General features: G+C 43.7%; 1 protein-coding gene and 1 long non-coding RNA gene across 10 annotated transcripts in view; one reads left to right on the top strand and one right to left on the bottom strand.

The window, feature by feature from the left end:
• Positions 1 to 212: 212 nt before the first annotated feature.
• On the top strand, positions 213 to 2,080 carry LOC133474390 (uncharacterized). 3 transcript variants are annotated; one of them, XR_009787495.1, is made up of 5 exons: positions 213 to 306; positions 428 to 503; positions 1,522 to 1,627; positions 1,723 to 1,846; positions 1,950 to 2,073. It is a non-coding gene; the product is annotated as an uncharacterized LOC133474390 (long non-coding RNA). The 3 variants fall into 3 exon arrangements; XR_009787510.1 differs by having other exon boundaries at positions 1,723 to 1,839; XR_009787490.1 differs by having other exon boundaries at positions 1,723 to 2,080.
• Positions 2,081 to 9,185: 7,105 nt separating this feature from the next.
• plxna2 (plexin A2) overlaps positions 9,186 to 17,578 on the bottom strand; it is a 250,244-nt gene continuing 241,851 nt past the window's right edge. For all 7 annotated transcript variants that reach the window (XM_061789534.1, XM_061789577.1, XM_061789552.1 and 4 more), the window contains 5 exons: positions 15,115 to 15,305; positions 12,816 to 12,985; positions 12,480 to 12,692; positions 12,136 to 12,286; positions 9,186 to 10,194 (listed from right to left, as the gene is read on the bottom strand). In XM_061789534.1, the coding sequence (XP_061645518.1) occupies positions 10,099 to 10,194; positions 12,136 to 12,286; positions 12,480 to 12,692; positions 12,816 to 12,985; positions 15,115 to 15,305 (821 nt within the window). In that variant the 3' untranslated portion in view covers positions 9,186 to 10,098. The remainder of the gene's footprint in view (positions 10,195 to 12,135; positions 12,287 to 12,479; positions 12,693 to 12,815; positions 12,986 to 15,114; positions 15,306 to 17,578) is intronic.

Here is a 17,578-nt window from a genome sequence, read left to right on the forward strand (position 1 = left end):
TAGAGTAGAAGTATACATTTTATTTCAGAAATGTAGTGGAGTAAAAAGTTGCTAGAAGTGAATTAAATGAATTAAAGTACAGATACGGGAAAGCAGTCATGAAGTATTTGTACTGTGTTACATTACAAGACTGAATAGAATCATACTGCTCTATCCGCCCACGTCTCTGTCTTAAAAGAGAGGCGGGCGGGAACATCAGGAGGCCGTCAGTCAACCTGCTGCGAGAGCCTCATTTGCATATCAGGTAGTCGGGACGAGTCCGAGCAAGCAAGCAAGACGGCGACCGTCACACTCGTCCGCTGAAAGGTCAGCTGAGCTCGGCAGGGTAGAAATCCCTGTCAGCAAATGTCAGACGAAAAGTTTCCGTACGCCTGTATGCATTATGCAAACAGCTAATTAATGCCGCCAGCTCCACTTATTGTCGCAGGACTCCGTGAGGTTGCCGCCACGCCCGAGCTCGGTTTACAATCCGCTTACGTCAGCAGCTCCAAGTCGTAACCGAGGTGAGTAAGCGGAGTTGACTCCAGTGTCACCATATGTCAGTTGTTAGAAATGTTACGGTAGCCTTTGATTGTTTTAAAAATGTTGGTGGTTTACATCTTTTTGCACTTGCGACACAACAGCCATTCACACACACATTCCCACCTACGGGCAATTTAGAGTCTTCAATTAACCTACAGTGCATGTTTTGGGGATGTGGGAGGAAACCGGAGTGCCCGGAGAAAACCCACGCAGGCACGGGGAGAACATGCAAACTCCGAAGAGGTGGGGCCGGGGATTGAACCCGGGTCCTCAGAACTGTGAGGCGGATGTGCTAACCAGTCGATCACCGGGCTGCCACACTGAAAAATAATGTAAAAAAAAAAATATTTTTACTGTTAATTATATAGTACAATAACCATTTTGATAACTTGGTAAAAAAAAAAAGAAAAAAAAAAGTTAACTAGCATTGGCTCAGGCTTGTATTTTATGAAAGTATGTTACCTTAACTAGCAAGCAAAATGCTAAATTAGCTTATGTTTGTAGGCTGTTGCAAGTCTTTCAACACCCACAGAATATTGTGTTCTGTGAAAATGTAAGCACTAAAACCACCCAAAATAAGAGTACACTCTCTTCTTTCACATGAAAAAGAAAGTTTGTTTCTAGCTTATTCCATTATTTAGTAATCAGCAGTAGAACGTGGGTTGGTTTGTCCCAAAACACCGGTTTCTGACCAAAAGGCCAAAAAACAAAGAAACGTGTCAAGCAGACCAGTAACTATGACCATAAGACCTTTTGCTTTTGTGACACCTCAAAGTGTAAAACAACAAGACTGAGAGAACCTTTGATGGCAAAATAATAATCTATTTACAGATATATAACTAAGAAACACACAGTCAGCGGCGTTGACTCGCCGCATGGCTCGAGTGAGGCTTTTTGACATGGTGTTCGCCATTCACTCCATCAAGGGCGTCATCTTTTCTCATAATCGCAAAACACCCTTTCTACCAACTATCATTATTCATACTCTATTCATCCCAGACATTTACATACTGGGCGGCACGGTGGACGACTGGTTAGAGCCCCGTGCCTGCGTGGATCTTCTCCGGGCACTCCGGTTTCCTCCCACATCCCAAAGACATGCATGGTAGGTTAATTGACGTCTCTAAATTTCCCCGAGGTGTGAATGTATGTGCGAATGGTTGTTTGTTTTTGTGTGCCCTGCGGTTGGCTGGCAACCAGTTAAGGGTGTACCCCGCCTCCTGCCCCATGACAGCTGCGATAGGCTCCAGCACGCCCGTGACCCGTGTGAGGAAAAGCGGCTCAGAAAATGGATGGATGGATTTACATACTGTTCAGGTGTAAAGTGCCTAATCTTGTCCAACTTCCAACATATTGGCATTAATCTCCATCATAATCGAAGTGACAAACCAAAATTCACCTTTTAAATGTTTATCTTCCACTCAAAGGTTGTGCTGATCTCCAATCCAAAGTGATGCAACAGCATCATCTGCAGGGATTAGATAGTCATCACAGTGGTTTACAAACCCGTATTTCACAGACAAGCTGGACGAGACCCTCCTTCACGCCGACCTCTTGAAAAATTTACTCGCTGAATATCTTCAACAGTGGCAGTAAACAGTTGGCTTCCAGTTGACTAATATAAACTTTCATCGCAGTGAATGATGTATTAAAAGGTTTCATAATGGCAAAATGTTTGACCCTGAACTAGAGTTATTTCTATGGACAGTATTTCCTGTGGGAAAAACATGTTTCTAAATTGTAAACCAGGTGCATTCTGCAATCGGTGACAGTTTCAAAATGTGACTCTAATGAGTTATTGCACGTTTTCAGTTTCAATCGGCAACTCAATGATACAGGTCCTTTTAGTTTTCATACCCTTCACGATCACAGCAACAAACATGGCTAATATGTTTTATTTCTTTCGTTTATGGACAATATGCACTTATATTAATCAAATCAATAGCCACGAAAACATGCTTGCACCAGATTTAGCAGAAAGCTAATGTCCATCCGACCAGTTCAGGGTGTACCCCGCCTCTCGCCCAGAGTCAGCTTGGACAGGCTTCAGCACCCCCGCGACCCTAGTGAGGATAAGCGGTACGGGAAAAGGATGAATGGATGGACTAATTTCCATTCATGCAAACCGAACTAAACTATAAACAGTAACAGCAAAGTGACCCAAAAATGTTTACATTTGATTTTAAAATGGGCGGCACAGTGGACGACTGGTGAGCACATGCGCCAGTTCTGAGGACCCGGGTTAAAATCTGGCCTCGCCTCTGTGGAGTTTGCATGTTCTCCCCATGCTGCCGTGGGTTTTCTCCGGGTACTCCGGTTTCCTCCCACATCCCAAAAACATGCGTGCATGAATTGACTAATCCAAAAATTGTCCATAGGTATGAATGTGTGTGCGAATGTTTGTTTGTTTATATGTGCCCTGCGATTGGCTGGCGACCGGTTCGGGAGGTACCCCGCCTCCTGGCCGCAGTTAGCTGGGATCAGCTCCAGCATACCCGCGACACTAGTGAGGATAAGCGGTGAAATGGCTGGATGGGTGGATTTTGAAATCAAAGGCTGCACGGTGGACCCGTGGTGAGCACATTTGTCTCACAATTTTGAGGTTAGGGGTCTGAATTTTGCCCCCCCCATTCCTATGCTAAGTTTGTTCTCCCAGTGCTTGCATGACTTTTCTCCTGATACTGAAGCCTTCTCCCACAATCCAAAAAAATGCACTTTAGGTTTATTTCAGTTTCTAAATTGTCCATAGATGTGAATGTGTGTGTTAACGAGTGTTTGTCTTATCTGCTGTACGACTGGCTGAGGACCTGTCCAGGGTATATCCCACATCTCACTCAAAGTCAACTGAGATGGGTTCCAGCTCACCCGTGACTCTGATGTTGGATGTTGAAATCAAGACTTGTGTTCTCAGTCAGCCAATATAATAAATATTGAATAGACCTTGTAATGCAGCCCGAGTATCCAACCCAGAATAAACAGGAATGGAATGTCATCTTTATGCAGTGACTGCTTGTAAAGGCATTACAGGGCATTAAATCCCACATGAATTTGAATTGGTCTCAGTGGTACAGGATTAGAAGAAGAAGGGATTAGACCCCCCCCTGCCCCCCTCTCCCGCCCTCCCCTTGTGAAAATAGAAATTAATATAATACAACCCCAATTCCAATGAAGTTGGGACATTGTGTTAAACATAAATAAAAACAGAATACAATGATTTGCAAATCATGTTCAACATATTTAATTCAATACACTACAAAGACAAGATATTTAATGTTCAAACTGATAAACTTGATTGTTTTTAGCAAATAATCATTAACTCAGAATTTTATGGCTGTCACACGTTCCAGAAAAACTGGGACAGGGTCATGTTTACCACTGTGTTACATCACCTTTTCTTTTACCAACATTCGATAAGCGTTTGGGAACTGAGGACACGAATTGTTGAAGCTTTGTAGGTGGAATTCGTTCCCATTCTTGCTCGATGTACAGCTTCAGCTGTTCAACAGTCTCCGTTGTCGTATTTTATGCTTCATAATGCGCCACAGCGGCCGACTGGTTAGAGCATCTGCCTCACATTTCTGAGGTCCGGGGTTCAATCAATTGTCTTGCTGAAATAAGCAGGGGCGTCCATGAAAAAGACGTTGCTTGGATGGCAGCATATGTTTCTCCAAAACCTGTATGTAGCTTTCAGCATTAATGGTGCCTTCACAGATGTGTAAGTTACCTATGCCATTGGCACTAACACAGCCCCATACCAGTCCGGATGGTTCTTTTCCTCTTTGGCCCGGAGGAGACGACGTCCACAATTTCCAATAACAATTTGAAATGTGGACTCGTTGGACCACAGAACACTTTCCCACTTCGCACTTTGTCCATCTTCAATGAGCTCGGGCCCAAGAAGCCGGCGGCGTTTCTGGGTGTTGTTGATAAATGGCTTTTGCTTTGCATAGTAGAGTTTCAAGTTGCACTTACGGATGTTGCGCCGAACTGTATTTACTGACATTGGTTTTCTGAAGTGTTCCTGAGCCCATGTGGTGATATCCTTTCCACATTGATGTCGGTTTTTGATGCAGTGCCGCCTGAGGGATCGAAGGTCACGGGCATTCAATGTTGGTTTTCAGCCTTGCCGCTTACATGCAGTGATTTGGCCAGATTCTCTGAACCTTCTGATGATAATATGGACGGTAGATGATGAAATCCCTACATTCCTTGCAATTGTACATTGAGGAACATTGTCCTTAAACTGTTCGACTATTTTCTCATGCACTTGTTCACAAAGAGGTCAACCTCGCCCCATCTTTGCTTGTGAATGACTGATCAATTCAGGGAAGCTCCTTTTATACCCAATCATGGCACCCACCTGTTCCCAATTAGCCTGTTCACCTGTGGGATGTTCCAAACAGGTGTTTGATGAGCATTCCTCAACTTTCTCAGTCTCTTTTGCCACCTGTCCCAGCTTTTTTGGAATGTGTTGCAGCCATAAAATTCCAAGTTAATAATTATTTGCTAAAAACAATAAAGTTTATCAGTTTGAACATTAAATATCTTGTCTTTGTAGTGTATTCAATTAAATATAGGTTGAACATGATTTGCAAATAATTGGATTCTGTTTTTATTTATGTTTAAGACAACGTCCCAACTTCATTGGAATTTGGGTTGTACAAATTAAGGATTAAGTGTGGCAACATCACCCAGCTCCAAGTCTTGCTACTTGTTTGGTACTCTGAATTTTATTGTGCCTATGTATGTATGTACTGTATGTATGTATCCCCCCCCTCTATTTTATTATAAAACATTGCATTTTAAAATGAATGAATATCATTAAAATATAATTTGGGCTGCGATTGGCTGGCGACCAGTTCAGGGTCGCCTGAAGATAGCTGGGATAGGGTTAGTGAGGTTAGGTGGTTCAGAAAATGGATGGATATAATTTTGGGTAAAGTGCCTCTACATTCTGGTGTCTTTACAGAAACATAAAAAAAGTGACTTTACCAGTGCTGTTAATTTAGGGCTGCTGTAGCATGTATCTTAGATTGGGTGGTGGTCTAATACTGTGTTAAGCACTGCATGCAAGCCAATTAGCTTTGAAAAGATTAAACGAAAGACTGTGAATGCACTTTTTAACCAGCAAAGTTTATTCATATATAACAATGGTATAAAGTGAATCCTTGGTTTGCAAAATAGGTGTGCTTCATATTTACAATAGGTACACAATAATATATAATCATAAAATCAAAGCAAGTAAATAAAAAGAGAACAACAGTTTTTAAATACCTTAATTTTCTTACAATTTTCACAAGACCTTTATAAAATTACAAGGACAGACAGCCATTATTATCATTGCCAGTAATTATTATTTTACAGAACTCCAGTGTCTACGAAGATTTTTGTACTTTTTTATTTTTTTTTACAAGGTGTGTTGAATGGAAGGGCAGTCATTTACTACTCGGGAGTAATACATTGATCCCTCTGTCTAATAGCTGCAGCGAAAATGTTTTTTTTGGTGTATGGAATGACACGAGCTAGCCAAAAGCACAACATCAGCCCTTCGACAAACCAACAGAGAAGAAAAAGTGCACAAAGCATCTTTTTGTTAGTGAACAACTCCAGGTCGAGTTGTGGAGTGACAATCCAGATGTCACGTGAGCAACCAAAAAAGAAGAATAAAAGAATAAAAAAAAAAAAAGCATTCTCATGCTGTGAATCCAAAGTGAGGAAACAAGCTATCATTGAATAATTAGAACAAAAAAGAAATCTTTGAGCGAAGATGTGCATTCAGCTGTGTTTCACGGGGTGCACAAATGGATTTTCAGGAGCCGCAGATAGAGGAGCAGGCCAAACTAAAAGCACAAATTAAAAACTCTCTCAGCCGACAATCTCTGGAGGATGAGGTACCTCGAAGCCTCGGAATGCACAGAATGTGAACACACTGAGACAAACATTTCATCCCTTGGAAGAGGAGAAGGCATTTAGGTCCTGTTTCAAATGATAGAAAGCATTACTCCATACAAGCAATGTGAGGTATGAGGAGGATACAATTCGCATACGCTGAAGACTTTGATCAAAAAGAAGCATTGTGTGCGCACACACCGAATGGGCATCGGGATGATTTTACATGACGTCAGACGATGAGCGCTATGAAAGCAGTGTATTCCAAAATAAAAACAAATAAATAAACAAAAACAAAAACATTTGTATGGATGATGATATTTGCTGAATGATACTGTTTTGATTATGAACAATTCTTGTTTCTCTTAATAGAGGGGACGTATTACGGAAGATGGACTTTTTAACTGCTTGTTTACAAATAGTTGACTCTCTGCCCACCCATTAACCCACCAAGTAAATCTGTAGTTATCTGCCGATTTCTGAAAATGTTCTGAATTTCTGACTAACTCATTTACATAATAACCACCCCCCCAAACCAAGTTTCTCCGCTTATGACTTGGCAACTTAGCTGGGCGAAGATCAGCCATTGACAAACATCGTGTCAAAAGGTAAGCAGAGCTGGAGGTTTGTCACAAAATAGTGTTAACTAACAGCGTTATAGGCATTATCGTCTGATTACCGCCACATACTCGAATGTGGTGAAGTTGTCAACATGGGGTCAGCGGGTGGCTATTGTGTTTTGCAATGTGTCCGCCACACGCACGCTAATTGACAAGTGCAATTTGGTGGCTTAGTGATGAGGTGCTGACTCTGTGAGTGAACATGTCCCGCTCCTGGTCTTCTTTTCAGACTCTGGGCTGTGGATAACAAGTACCAGCTAGCCTAGTTGCAAAACCCCAGCACTGTCATTGGTTGCCATGGAAACAGAAGTCACCCCTTTAAATGTTCAGTAAATGCTCCTTTAATGCTCAATAAAGCAGAGACGACCGTATGCAGCATTCTAGTTTTGTCACAGTTGAGCTTGCACACGCTTTCCCGACATTACCCCTGTTAGCGCTACAGTTTTATTGTAATATAAGAGTCAGCGTATTACCCCTGGGATTTTTTTCATAGTACAGCATAGAATGTAGGTAAAGGACCGCGTCAAAGGTCTATTAAGAGAAATGAGTGACAATAAGCAGAGGAAGAGATTGATGAGACTTGCAAGAAAAAAGGGCAACGAAACAAAAACATTTTAGCATGCAGGTTTCTGAAGTTTAGTCAAATATTAAAATCTAACAATTGGGAACAACTAATAACATCAAGCAGAGATGAAAGGGTATTTACATCGGTATGAATGTCAATGTCCACAGACCTATTTAGTTTTTTATTTTTACAAATAAATACATCAAAATAAATATAAAAAATATATATGAAACCTCATCACCTATTGTGGTTAGCAGGTATCCAGCATGACAACATTATTTTCATGTCACCATTTGTAATTATTTTGTGGACCTATTGTGAGTTTGACGAATATGCTTGCAAAGGAAGCATTGGTATTCGTACGGAAGTTGACTGACCACGGCATGTTCTCATGTGCGCCCCTACTGGCAGGACATGGCCACAGCGTCACAGTCATTACCTTGCCCTGGTTTCCTCTTGCCCGTTAGCTCACTATTTCCGGCGCAACACCAGCAAGTCCGATCAAAGAACAGCTTCAAAGCAGAAGCAGGAAGCTGAAGGGGGTCTCCTGACCATCCCTCGCCTCCCTCCCCATCGTCATTCCCTGATGCGTCCCTTCAAACGGCGAGTGGGGCAATGTCTGCCCGAACCAGCACATACTCTTTGCTTTGTCGAGGACTAATGATATTGGGAAAACTGAGGGGGAGGGTATCTAAGGCCACCTTTCACCCTACGTGGTTTCAACTATACGCTGTGAACAAACATGTATGCAGCCATAACACCATTGCCAGGTTCAGAATTTGCCTCTTTGCATTTAAAATCAAATGTTTTAAGTCAGCAATTCCTAACAGCTGTGTCGCTGAACATTAGTGTGCAGTGAGCGATCATCAGCTGTGATGTGGGAAATGATCCAATTTCACTTAATTGGTCTGAAAGTCATTATTTACGAAAAGTAATGCGAGTATCCATTAATAGTATCCATCTTCATCTAGGCCAGCAACATATAGTGACAGGCATCACTATTAGATGCTTTTCCACTAGAAAGCAAAAAGTACAATTATCCTGTGTATCCACTTGCTGCCCTTTACAGAACAGAATAGCTTTGTGATCATATACAGCTGTTGTTGGATGGATTCCCACTCAGTAATATGTCAATTGCACTCTGATTGATAGGCTACCAGTCCACATGCGTACATGTGGACTACTATCTGCCCTACGATCGGTTCCCAGTCAATGCCTTGGTACCCGGATAATGGCGATCACAATCTGGTGCATCGCCAATGGCACTGCCAAGCCCTGATGAACTGGTCAGGTCAGCCCAGATCAGGTGACTCATCGTCAGTGGAGTAATCGCCAGTCAATCGCAGTCAGGATCCGGCTCTAGATCTGGCTTTGGGAAAATCCAACTTAAACTGCGGTTCTGGACATGTTCCGGTTACCCGGTTGCCCAGCCAATTACAACGTGATCCTTGTCTAATACCTGTGTTGGCTGATCGTTCGCTGAAAGAAAATGGACAAATCTACTCATAAGACGTAAACTACCAGCAGAAAGAAAGCTCACTGTCTTCAGGTTACTATTTAAATAATTCAACAGAAGCAGTCTGATGTTTTGTTTTGTACCTTTAGCATCACTCTCCTTTAGCAAATCTAAGCAAGCTTCTAAGTTCCACACTTAAAGCATTAACCGATTTTTGAGCAAGACTCTTTTGGCACTCGTAGCTTGGCTTCTTGCTGCTTGTGCAAAGACATCGGCTGTGGTCGTATCGAGGCCTGCGACTGGCCAGCTCGACGTCTTGGCACTTGGATTGATCGCTTGAACAGCTGACGTGTGTGATGTGGGACAGCATGGAAACAAAGGACGATAAGAAGAGGATGGGATGCAAATTAAGGATTTTGGCTTGGCATGAGCAGCGATGCGGGGAAGTACTTGAGGTTTAAGAAGCTGTTTGACAAAAAAATGATGAGCCCCAAAAAACATCCTGGAAGCCCACTTCCATTTACGCTCCAGAAAAAACTAACAAAAAAAATTCTCTCCATTCACCTGCTACATTTACAGATGAATGCTGCCTCTGTCCCTTTCCTTCACTCATTTGTCCTGTACACTATCTTAGTCATTTGACTCTTCCATCCGGACGAGAGTGTGCGAGAAGACCAACATCGACATTTAGGGAAGCCTTGGGAGGGTGGTTCCAATGGTAACTAATCATATTTAAAAGAGTATAAAAATAAAATCTGAATGCAGCAGTCCAGCATGACATCCCTTCCGCTTTTCTCCTGCACACACACAACTGGACACTTATACGCACAAAAGTTCCATTTGGACAATGTCCCGGGAGACAACACCAATAAATAAATAAGTACTGTTGTGGCCTTCCATGCTGATGCCCCTTCCTTGGTTTAGGGCCTCAGAGCTCGAGGGCCATGTGCCTTGATGGACGGAGTCTGGGACACAAACTAAAGCAGGCGTACGCCCGTATTGCACGACGGGTCGAGACAACATCGGTCCTCAGTCTTTCTCTACCCTCAGCTCTCGAGGGACATGGCGGCAATGAGCTGCTCCACCTTGTAGGCCAGCCTCTGCTTCCTGGCGTGGTCGTCCTGCTCCAAGGCTTCTGTGATCTGTTCAGAAACAATAAGAGAAAATATCCAGGTCAAAAAAGCAGTCACGGAAGCCAAACCCTGTATTCTATTTTCCGAAAAGTGTCAGAAAAGAGCAAAAAAAAAAAAAAAAAATATATATATATACATATGAATAAATAAATAAAGACGCTTTTGTTTTTGTTGGGGAATATTTATCTATAAGCCTTTTGCTTTTTATCTTTTGAGTCCTGTCGTGTAAATGGGACGTTTGTCAAGGTTCAAACGTCAGCTTTAGACAACCGAGCAGCTTTTTAACCACCTCGGTGACTTCAACTCGGGCAAAGTTCTCCCCGAGGTGGGAGTTGATACTCCTTCTGACAGGGGACTCTGCCTGACGTTCTCAGCAGACTCATAATTCGTTTGGGGTCTGTCAGGTCGGACCAGCATCTTCCCCCACCATCGGAGTCAACTCACTACGAGTTGGTGGTCGGTTGACAGCTCCACCCCTCTCTTCACCCGAGTGTCCAAGAAACACCATCCATCCATTTTCTGAGCCGTTTCTCCTCACTAGGGTCGCGGGCGTGCTGGAGCCTATCCCAGCTATCATCGGGGAAGAGGCGGGGTACAACCTGAACTGGTTGCCAGCCAATCGCAAGGCACATACAAGCAAACAACCATTCGCACTCACATTCACACCTACGGGCAATTTAGAGTTGTCAATTAACCTACCACGCATGGTTTTGGGATGTGGGGAAACCGGAGTGCCCGGAGAAAACCCACGCGGGCGCGGGGAGAACATGCAAACTCCATACAGGCGGGGCCGGGGATTGAACCCCGGTCCTCAGAACTGTTAGGCAGACGCTCTAACCAGTCGTCCACCGTGCCTCCAAGACACACATAAATGTGAATTCATGTTTTTCTATTCATTATGTGCCCTGCATCTGACTGGCGAGGTCAGCTGGGTTAGTCTCCAGTTAACCCGCGACCCAACGGAAAACAAGCATTCAATAAAATAGATATTTGGAACGGTGACGCTTATGGTTAGCAAGTCTGCCTCACAGTCAAAGGGTTCCAGGTTTGAATCTTGGCTTTGTTTGTCATGTTTGGAATTTGCCCAATCATTTCCCCATGAAGGACTATGTTTGTAATTGAGCACAAGTATTCTGTCTCTGGAGCATAACATTTACATTATGTAATACAACATACAGTAGAGTACAGATAACAAACATGAAGGGCCAAGATTGTCAGACATCTAATCTATAAATGCTTGGTAGCAGCCGACATCTGGTGACCATACTTGATGATGTTTTGACTCAATTTTGCAGTGAGCGCAAAATGTATATTTGGATGCTTGGCACAGAAGCTGCAAAACGTGAAGTTAAGCCATCTATTGAGAGCAAAGGGGCAAGCCGGCTGGATAATGGACGCAAAGAGAGGTTACAGACAGGAAGCGGTGCGGTTGTCCCACGTAAAGGTCAGACTTCCCACTGGAGGAGCTAACATTAGAAGAAGGGAATGTTCCCATAAAGGTTTTCTCTTTTCTCTTTCCTTCCTTTTATGCTTCCTGTCTTCTGGTGTGTGTATGTGCGTGTATTGCCCGTGTGTGATCCTGCTTTTGGTTTGTATCCACAAAATTATGTAGCGTAGTTGCTATCTTTTAAAGCACATGCAGTAGTGGAGGCACGGATAATTCAGACCCAAACATTGAAGTTTCTTCCTTGCGTTTTTTAAACATTTCATATTGAGTGAAAAATGTCAAAACGATCTCGTTCAACATGGACCAGCGAAACCGCCTTTTGAATACGCTTCCTGAACTACGATGGAGAACTTTTATAAATACAACTGCTACTACAGCCCTGAGTTTTTATTCATTCGGCAGTATTCAGTAAAACGTCTCGTATCATATAAGCAGCCTCTTGCTGTCCTAAACTAATGACACCCATTCATCCCAACCACCTTGTCATACAGGGGAGCACCAACCTCCTCGCTGTACTTGCTGATATAGGAGTAGATCTCGTTCAGGGCGCTGAGCATGTTGAACTCGCTGGAGTGGAGTCTGGCCTGTTCCGCCAAGTAGGCGTTCATGTCCTGGTCGCTGATTGCTGGCAGCCGGTTGATGTCGGCGTAGTACCTGCGGGACAGCGCTCGTCATCACTCGCAACCAACAAAGTGAACTCTATGTGAAATGATCTTTTAAGGTCACACTTTCAGAGGCGTTAATATCAAAGAGTGGATTTCGCGACCCGTCACACACAATGACAGAAAGTGAGATGAAGCCTTTAACAAGGATGCAATGGGAATGGTGCGTGAAGTTTAAAGCTTACCTCTCTACCCAGCTCTTGTAATTGGGGATATCTTTAGCGTAGAGCAGCTTATTGGAAGGGGAGTCTTTGCCCAGGCGGTGCTCAGAAGTGGAGCAAGAATCCATAAATGTCTGAGCGACCACAGACAGACAGGCGTCCGTGATGCTGCTCTTATGGATGTCAAACACAAACTGCGGGTTCTTGATCACATTCACCCAGAAACGCAGTGGAAGGCTGGAGGATGGAGACAAAGGAAATGTATAAGAGCGACGAGTGCTCACAGAGGGCGTATTCTCTGCAAGTGATCTTATTTCACAATACAAAAGATGAGTTTTACGGTCCTCTATCGGCTCTTACCAGTTGCTTTTCCACGTATGACGTACATCAGTGTCGTAAATGCCGTGTTTGTCGGCCTGTTCGTCCAGGAAGTCGAACATGTACTTGATGGCCAGCGGCAGCGTGCTGCCTCGGTGAACTGTGCTGAACAACGTCTCAAACAGGTCGTCTACAAATTTTTGAAGCGTTCCCTGTGGTGAACATGAGAGCAATAAGATAAAAGATTCGCCTTAAAGGATTGTCCATCCATCCATCAATCCATCTATCCATCCATTTCCATTTTCCTTAGCGCAATTGGCCAGTGTACACCCTGAACCGATCACCTGTCACCATCAGAAGACTGACACATACAAAATATAGAGGTTACACCAGAAGATGCACATCACAGCACAGCACATGATCAAGAATTAGCATGAATACAAAGGCCGGGCTAGATTTTGCCAAAAAGTACAGAAACAAAACCCAAATAATTGTGGGACAACATTTGAGGCCTAGACGAACTTTTACCAAAGTGATGGAAAAGGCTAAAACTTGGAGAAAGAAAGGATCTGCTCATTATTCCAAACAAGATCCAGATGTAAAAACCTGGAAATAAAAACTGAACTGTTGATCTCTTGTCTCATATTCATCTTTTGACATCTACCAAAATGTTTTCAACAGCGAAAATAATGGAATTGGTGTCACTGTTCCACTGCTTTTGGAGGAAAGTGTATAATGTCCAATATATCTGTAACAGAGATTTCCTTAAAGGTCAGAGGACAAAGATTTCAAAATTTGTCTTGATAACTCTAGAACCCCTTTACAAACTACCACTGCCATTTCAAAGTGATTATATAGCAGATATACAGCAGTTAAATCGATAAATATGATGCAGAATGCGCCTTCTGCTTTTTGCATCCCGCACCTTCCGGTCTTCGTCTCTTTCCGTGGCTGTGACGTCACACAAGCCAAGCAACCTGTTCATTCGGCGTTGTGTGCTATTGTTACATGCTGTTGTTCCCGTCCTTGTATATTTGTTATCGTATGATTTAACAATGCCAAGATGGTTTATTGTGTGGCATTTGGTTGTACAAAAGGTTCAGGTAGCGGCAAGAGTTTTTTTTTTTTTTTTTTTTTTTGGCTTTCCATGTGAAGAAGGCATGCATAACCAGTGGATAGGGAAGTCAATCGACGGGGGAAGAAACATGGTCGGCTATAGGTGCCTAGCAAGCATTCCAAACTGAGCTGATCACTTAGAACCGCCGTGTTTTGAAAAAGGCTGAGCAGAAAGCATTGGATACAGAGGCAGAGGCTGAAACCAGCTGCGGTGCCAACTATTTTTCCTACGGCCATCGGGACCTCAACCGGGAGCAACAGAACTAACTCTCACAGCCACCACAGTGCACCAGCGAAGCGGCGCAGACAAGAGGTGAGGATTTCCTTGTATATACCCACGACTCTATTATGGTTACTATGCACTGGGGAGTAGGAAAAAAACACCCACCCAGTACTTTTCAGTACTGTCGTCTGTACTTTTGCCTATACGACAAGCCAACAGACACACGGGAAAGACTTTGTCTGTGGCGTGTTATAACGCAACTCGAGCGAGGGGCAGACAATATATAGGAATACTGCATCCTATGTAAAAGCTTGTGCCGTGTCACTAAAACATATATGAATATATAATGCATATAGTCGTGCTAAAAAATATTAGCACCCCTGGGGTGCCATTATTTCATGCCATGGCTGTAAAAAAAGACATGCTTTTGACATATCGTCACATCGAGCCAGTGGGCACTCTCTTTTTCTGTTGTACAGCTGCTACTTGGCTGCTCGTCGTCGTCACTGTCTGATCGGCTCAAACATGTACGCTTTGACGACGCCAAGTTCAGTTGGGTGCTCCTGTACGTCGAAATTCTCCTCCTCCACATATTCCAACATGTTGCTCGCCTTTGCGTATAGTGTGTAGCGCGCTGTGTTTGTCAATTGCAACATCACTTCTGGTAGCCCTTGTGGTGGATAGAGTAACCACACCCCGGTGTCTTAAGCTTCGGGTATGTTCGGGGAGGCCTCAATATGCGTCACAAAAAACTCATTTTTAGCTAAACTATGGTTGAAAACTTGCTGGAAGTTACGTGGATGTATTACATAACATATAAACAATGCAAATATGAATTTTAACTGACCCCATAACATCTTTGTCATCTGACCTTTAAATGTCATATTTCTACCATTTGCTTTGTATTCTAGAAATGTATTGTCCTCCTGTTAGCCGTGTGCTGTTAATGTTGCCATAATTTGTATTTCGACACGACAAGGATCATATATTTGCAGTGCCTACCTTGGTGGCAAGCAGTCTGGTCAGGTAGATCTCAGAAACCATCTTGCTGCCACGGTCTCCTTCCTTTTGGTCTCCGTGCTCGTGGTTCTTTACCAGGTGCCACACTTTCACGCCACTTTCCAGATCTGGCGTGATCATGGGAGCACGAGACCGGAGGCTGTCTGGACTGCCAGTGTAACGGAACGACGAATCTGTTTGAATGATTACAAAATAGTCTCAAATGATCTCAAAACTTATTTTGTTTCTAAGTCAAAGCAAGAACCCTTTACATTTTACTCCAAGGCAAGCTTTCAAGAGATGATCAAATCAGTAGCATGATTGTAGATAACCATAATGTACTCTACCAGGTATCTTCTGTTTTATGATAATCTACATGCAAACCTTATTTCCTCATATAATAACTCAGAAGTGACAGCTTGAGGTGGAATTTAAATTTAATGGTTGGCAGTATTCCAAACTTGTCTTAAGGCTTCTCTAATAAGAGGTCACTACAGCGAGTCATTCTTTGTCATATGATTTGTGTATAGCTCATTTTTAGGGGTTAGCAACTTGAACCCTGTAACGGACACGCCACTAAAGATGACACCCAGCAACCCCCAGTCTCGTGCTGTTCCGCATACCTGCCCCGGCTGCCTGCTGAGTTAGTCTGCGTACACAAGACATCTAAGGAAAACCTTGTCTGTTTATCAAAGAAGAAGCATGGGCGGTTTAAACTTCGCACTCAGATGCTACGAGCTACGAGCCAGTCCCAAGTTGCATCAAAGCTGAGACACAGACAACTGGTTTCTCACCCGGACGCTAAATTAATTAACTTCCACCCCCAGCCAGCCTGAAGAGTCTCACCAACAAAGACTTCTCTTTCCCGCTGTTTTCAGTGACATTTGTTCCTCCTGGCTGGGACAATGGATGGAGCACTAGCGACACCCACAAGTAGTGGAAAGCTACTACAACCCCGGATTAACTAATCACAATCTTCACTGGACTTGAATGTTATATAATATTTTAAGAACTTTAAATGAACGCTACCAGTGTTACCACTCGTGATTGTATTTCTGCAAATTTGAATGTCTGATGTCAAATCGGTTTGCCAACTGAACCGGATGAAATGTTTTACCCCACACAACACAAATGCCACATTGCAAATATTACAGTGTTCTCAACAACCACATACAATTGAAACATTCGTTACAGGGATTAAAGAGGATGTGCGTGTGTCAATGCAAGGCTGGAAAATGGTCTGTTTATCTTAAATCCATCTATCCATCCATTTTCTTCACTGCTTATCCGGACTATGGTCGCGGGCTGCTGGCGCCTGTTCCAGCTATCTTCAGGCGGGAGGCGGGGTACACCCTGAACCAGTCGCCAGCCAATCGCAGGGCATATTAGAAACAAACAAAAATTCGCACTCACATTCACACCTACGGGCAATTTAGAGTCTTCAATAAACCTACCACGCATGTTTGTGGGATGTGGGAGGAAACCGGAGTACCCGGAGAAAACCCAGACAGGCACGGGGAAAACATGCAAACTCCACATAGGCGGGGCCAGGATTTTAACCCCGGTCCCCAGAACTATGGGGCAGATGTGCTAACAGTCGTCCACCGTGCCTATTTTAAATCCGATAATTAATATTTTATCCCACTGGTTTTAAATCACAAAATAAAAAATTCCTAAAATGGAAAAGTAACATTGAGGGGTGGTCCAGTTTCCCTTTTGGTCCTGGAGGCGGGAGAAAAGGGGGGGGGAGCCACCCCCTTGGCGGCTGGCCATAAAGGCCAGAGCCCCCTTTGTTGTGCTCTTCGTTCGACCAACTTGCCGAAGACTGGCTCAACCAGGACGCCCCACCCCGCACCACGAGGTGACGAGGACACATCAGACCCTTCCCCGCTGCAGGGCACCCTGCCAGCACTCCGTGCTACCCTTTTTGGGTGCCTGGGCAAACTCCGTGGGGAAGGAAGCGGGCAATACCGGTCCGCTCCGAACGTCTTGCGAACAGTGACATATGGGCTCCGGCCGTCCTGCCAGGGAACTTTTTGTTTTCCTGCTGTTTTTTTTTGTCCTTCCTCCTTTTCCCGCCAAATTGTTTGCCCTTGCATGGTTATTTTGGAAATTTCGCGGGCAGTATCATGATCAACGTAGCAATGGGAATACTGCACTGATCTTTACGATTCAGGCATCAGCCATCTTTTAGACCAATGCTTATGTTTACCACTCCACTTATTTGTACTATTATATAGTGCCAGATTTCCTAAGTGGGACATATAGAGGCGGGGTTGTCTTAAAAAACTCCTTTTCTTCCAAAATGGTTGAAAAACATGCTTTCACACTCAAAATCCCGGCATCAAAAAATGTTGCTAAGCACCCAAAGGCCCCATTGTCCCTCAGCACGTCAACTCTGTTCTCACATTGCTGCCTCCTTGCTCCTTGGCGATAACACATCACTTTCTCAGTTGCTAATTAGTAA

Source organism: Phyllopteryx taeniolatus, chromosome 1 (genome assembly GCF_024500385.1).
Source record: "Phyllopteryx taeniolatus isolate TA_2022b chromosome 1, UOR_Ptae_1.2, whole genome shotgun sequence".
In the NCBI taxonomy this organism is placed as follows: Eukaryota; Metazoa; Chordata; class Actinopteri; order Syngnathiformes; family Syngnathidae; genus Phyllopteryx; species Phyllopteryx taeniolatus.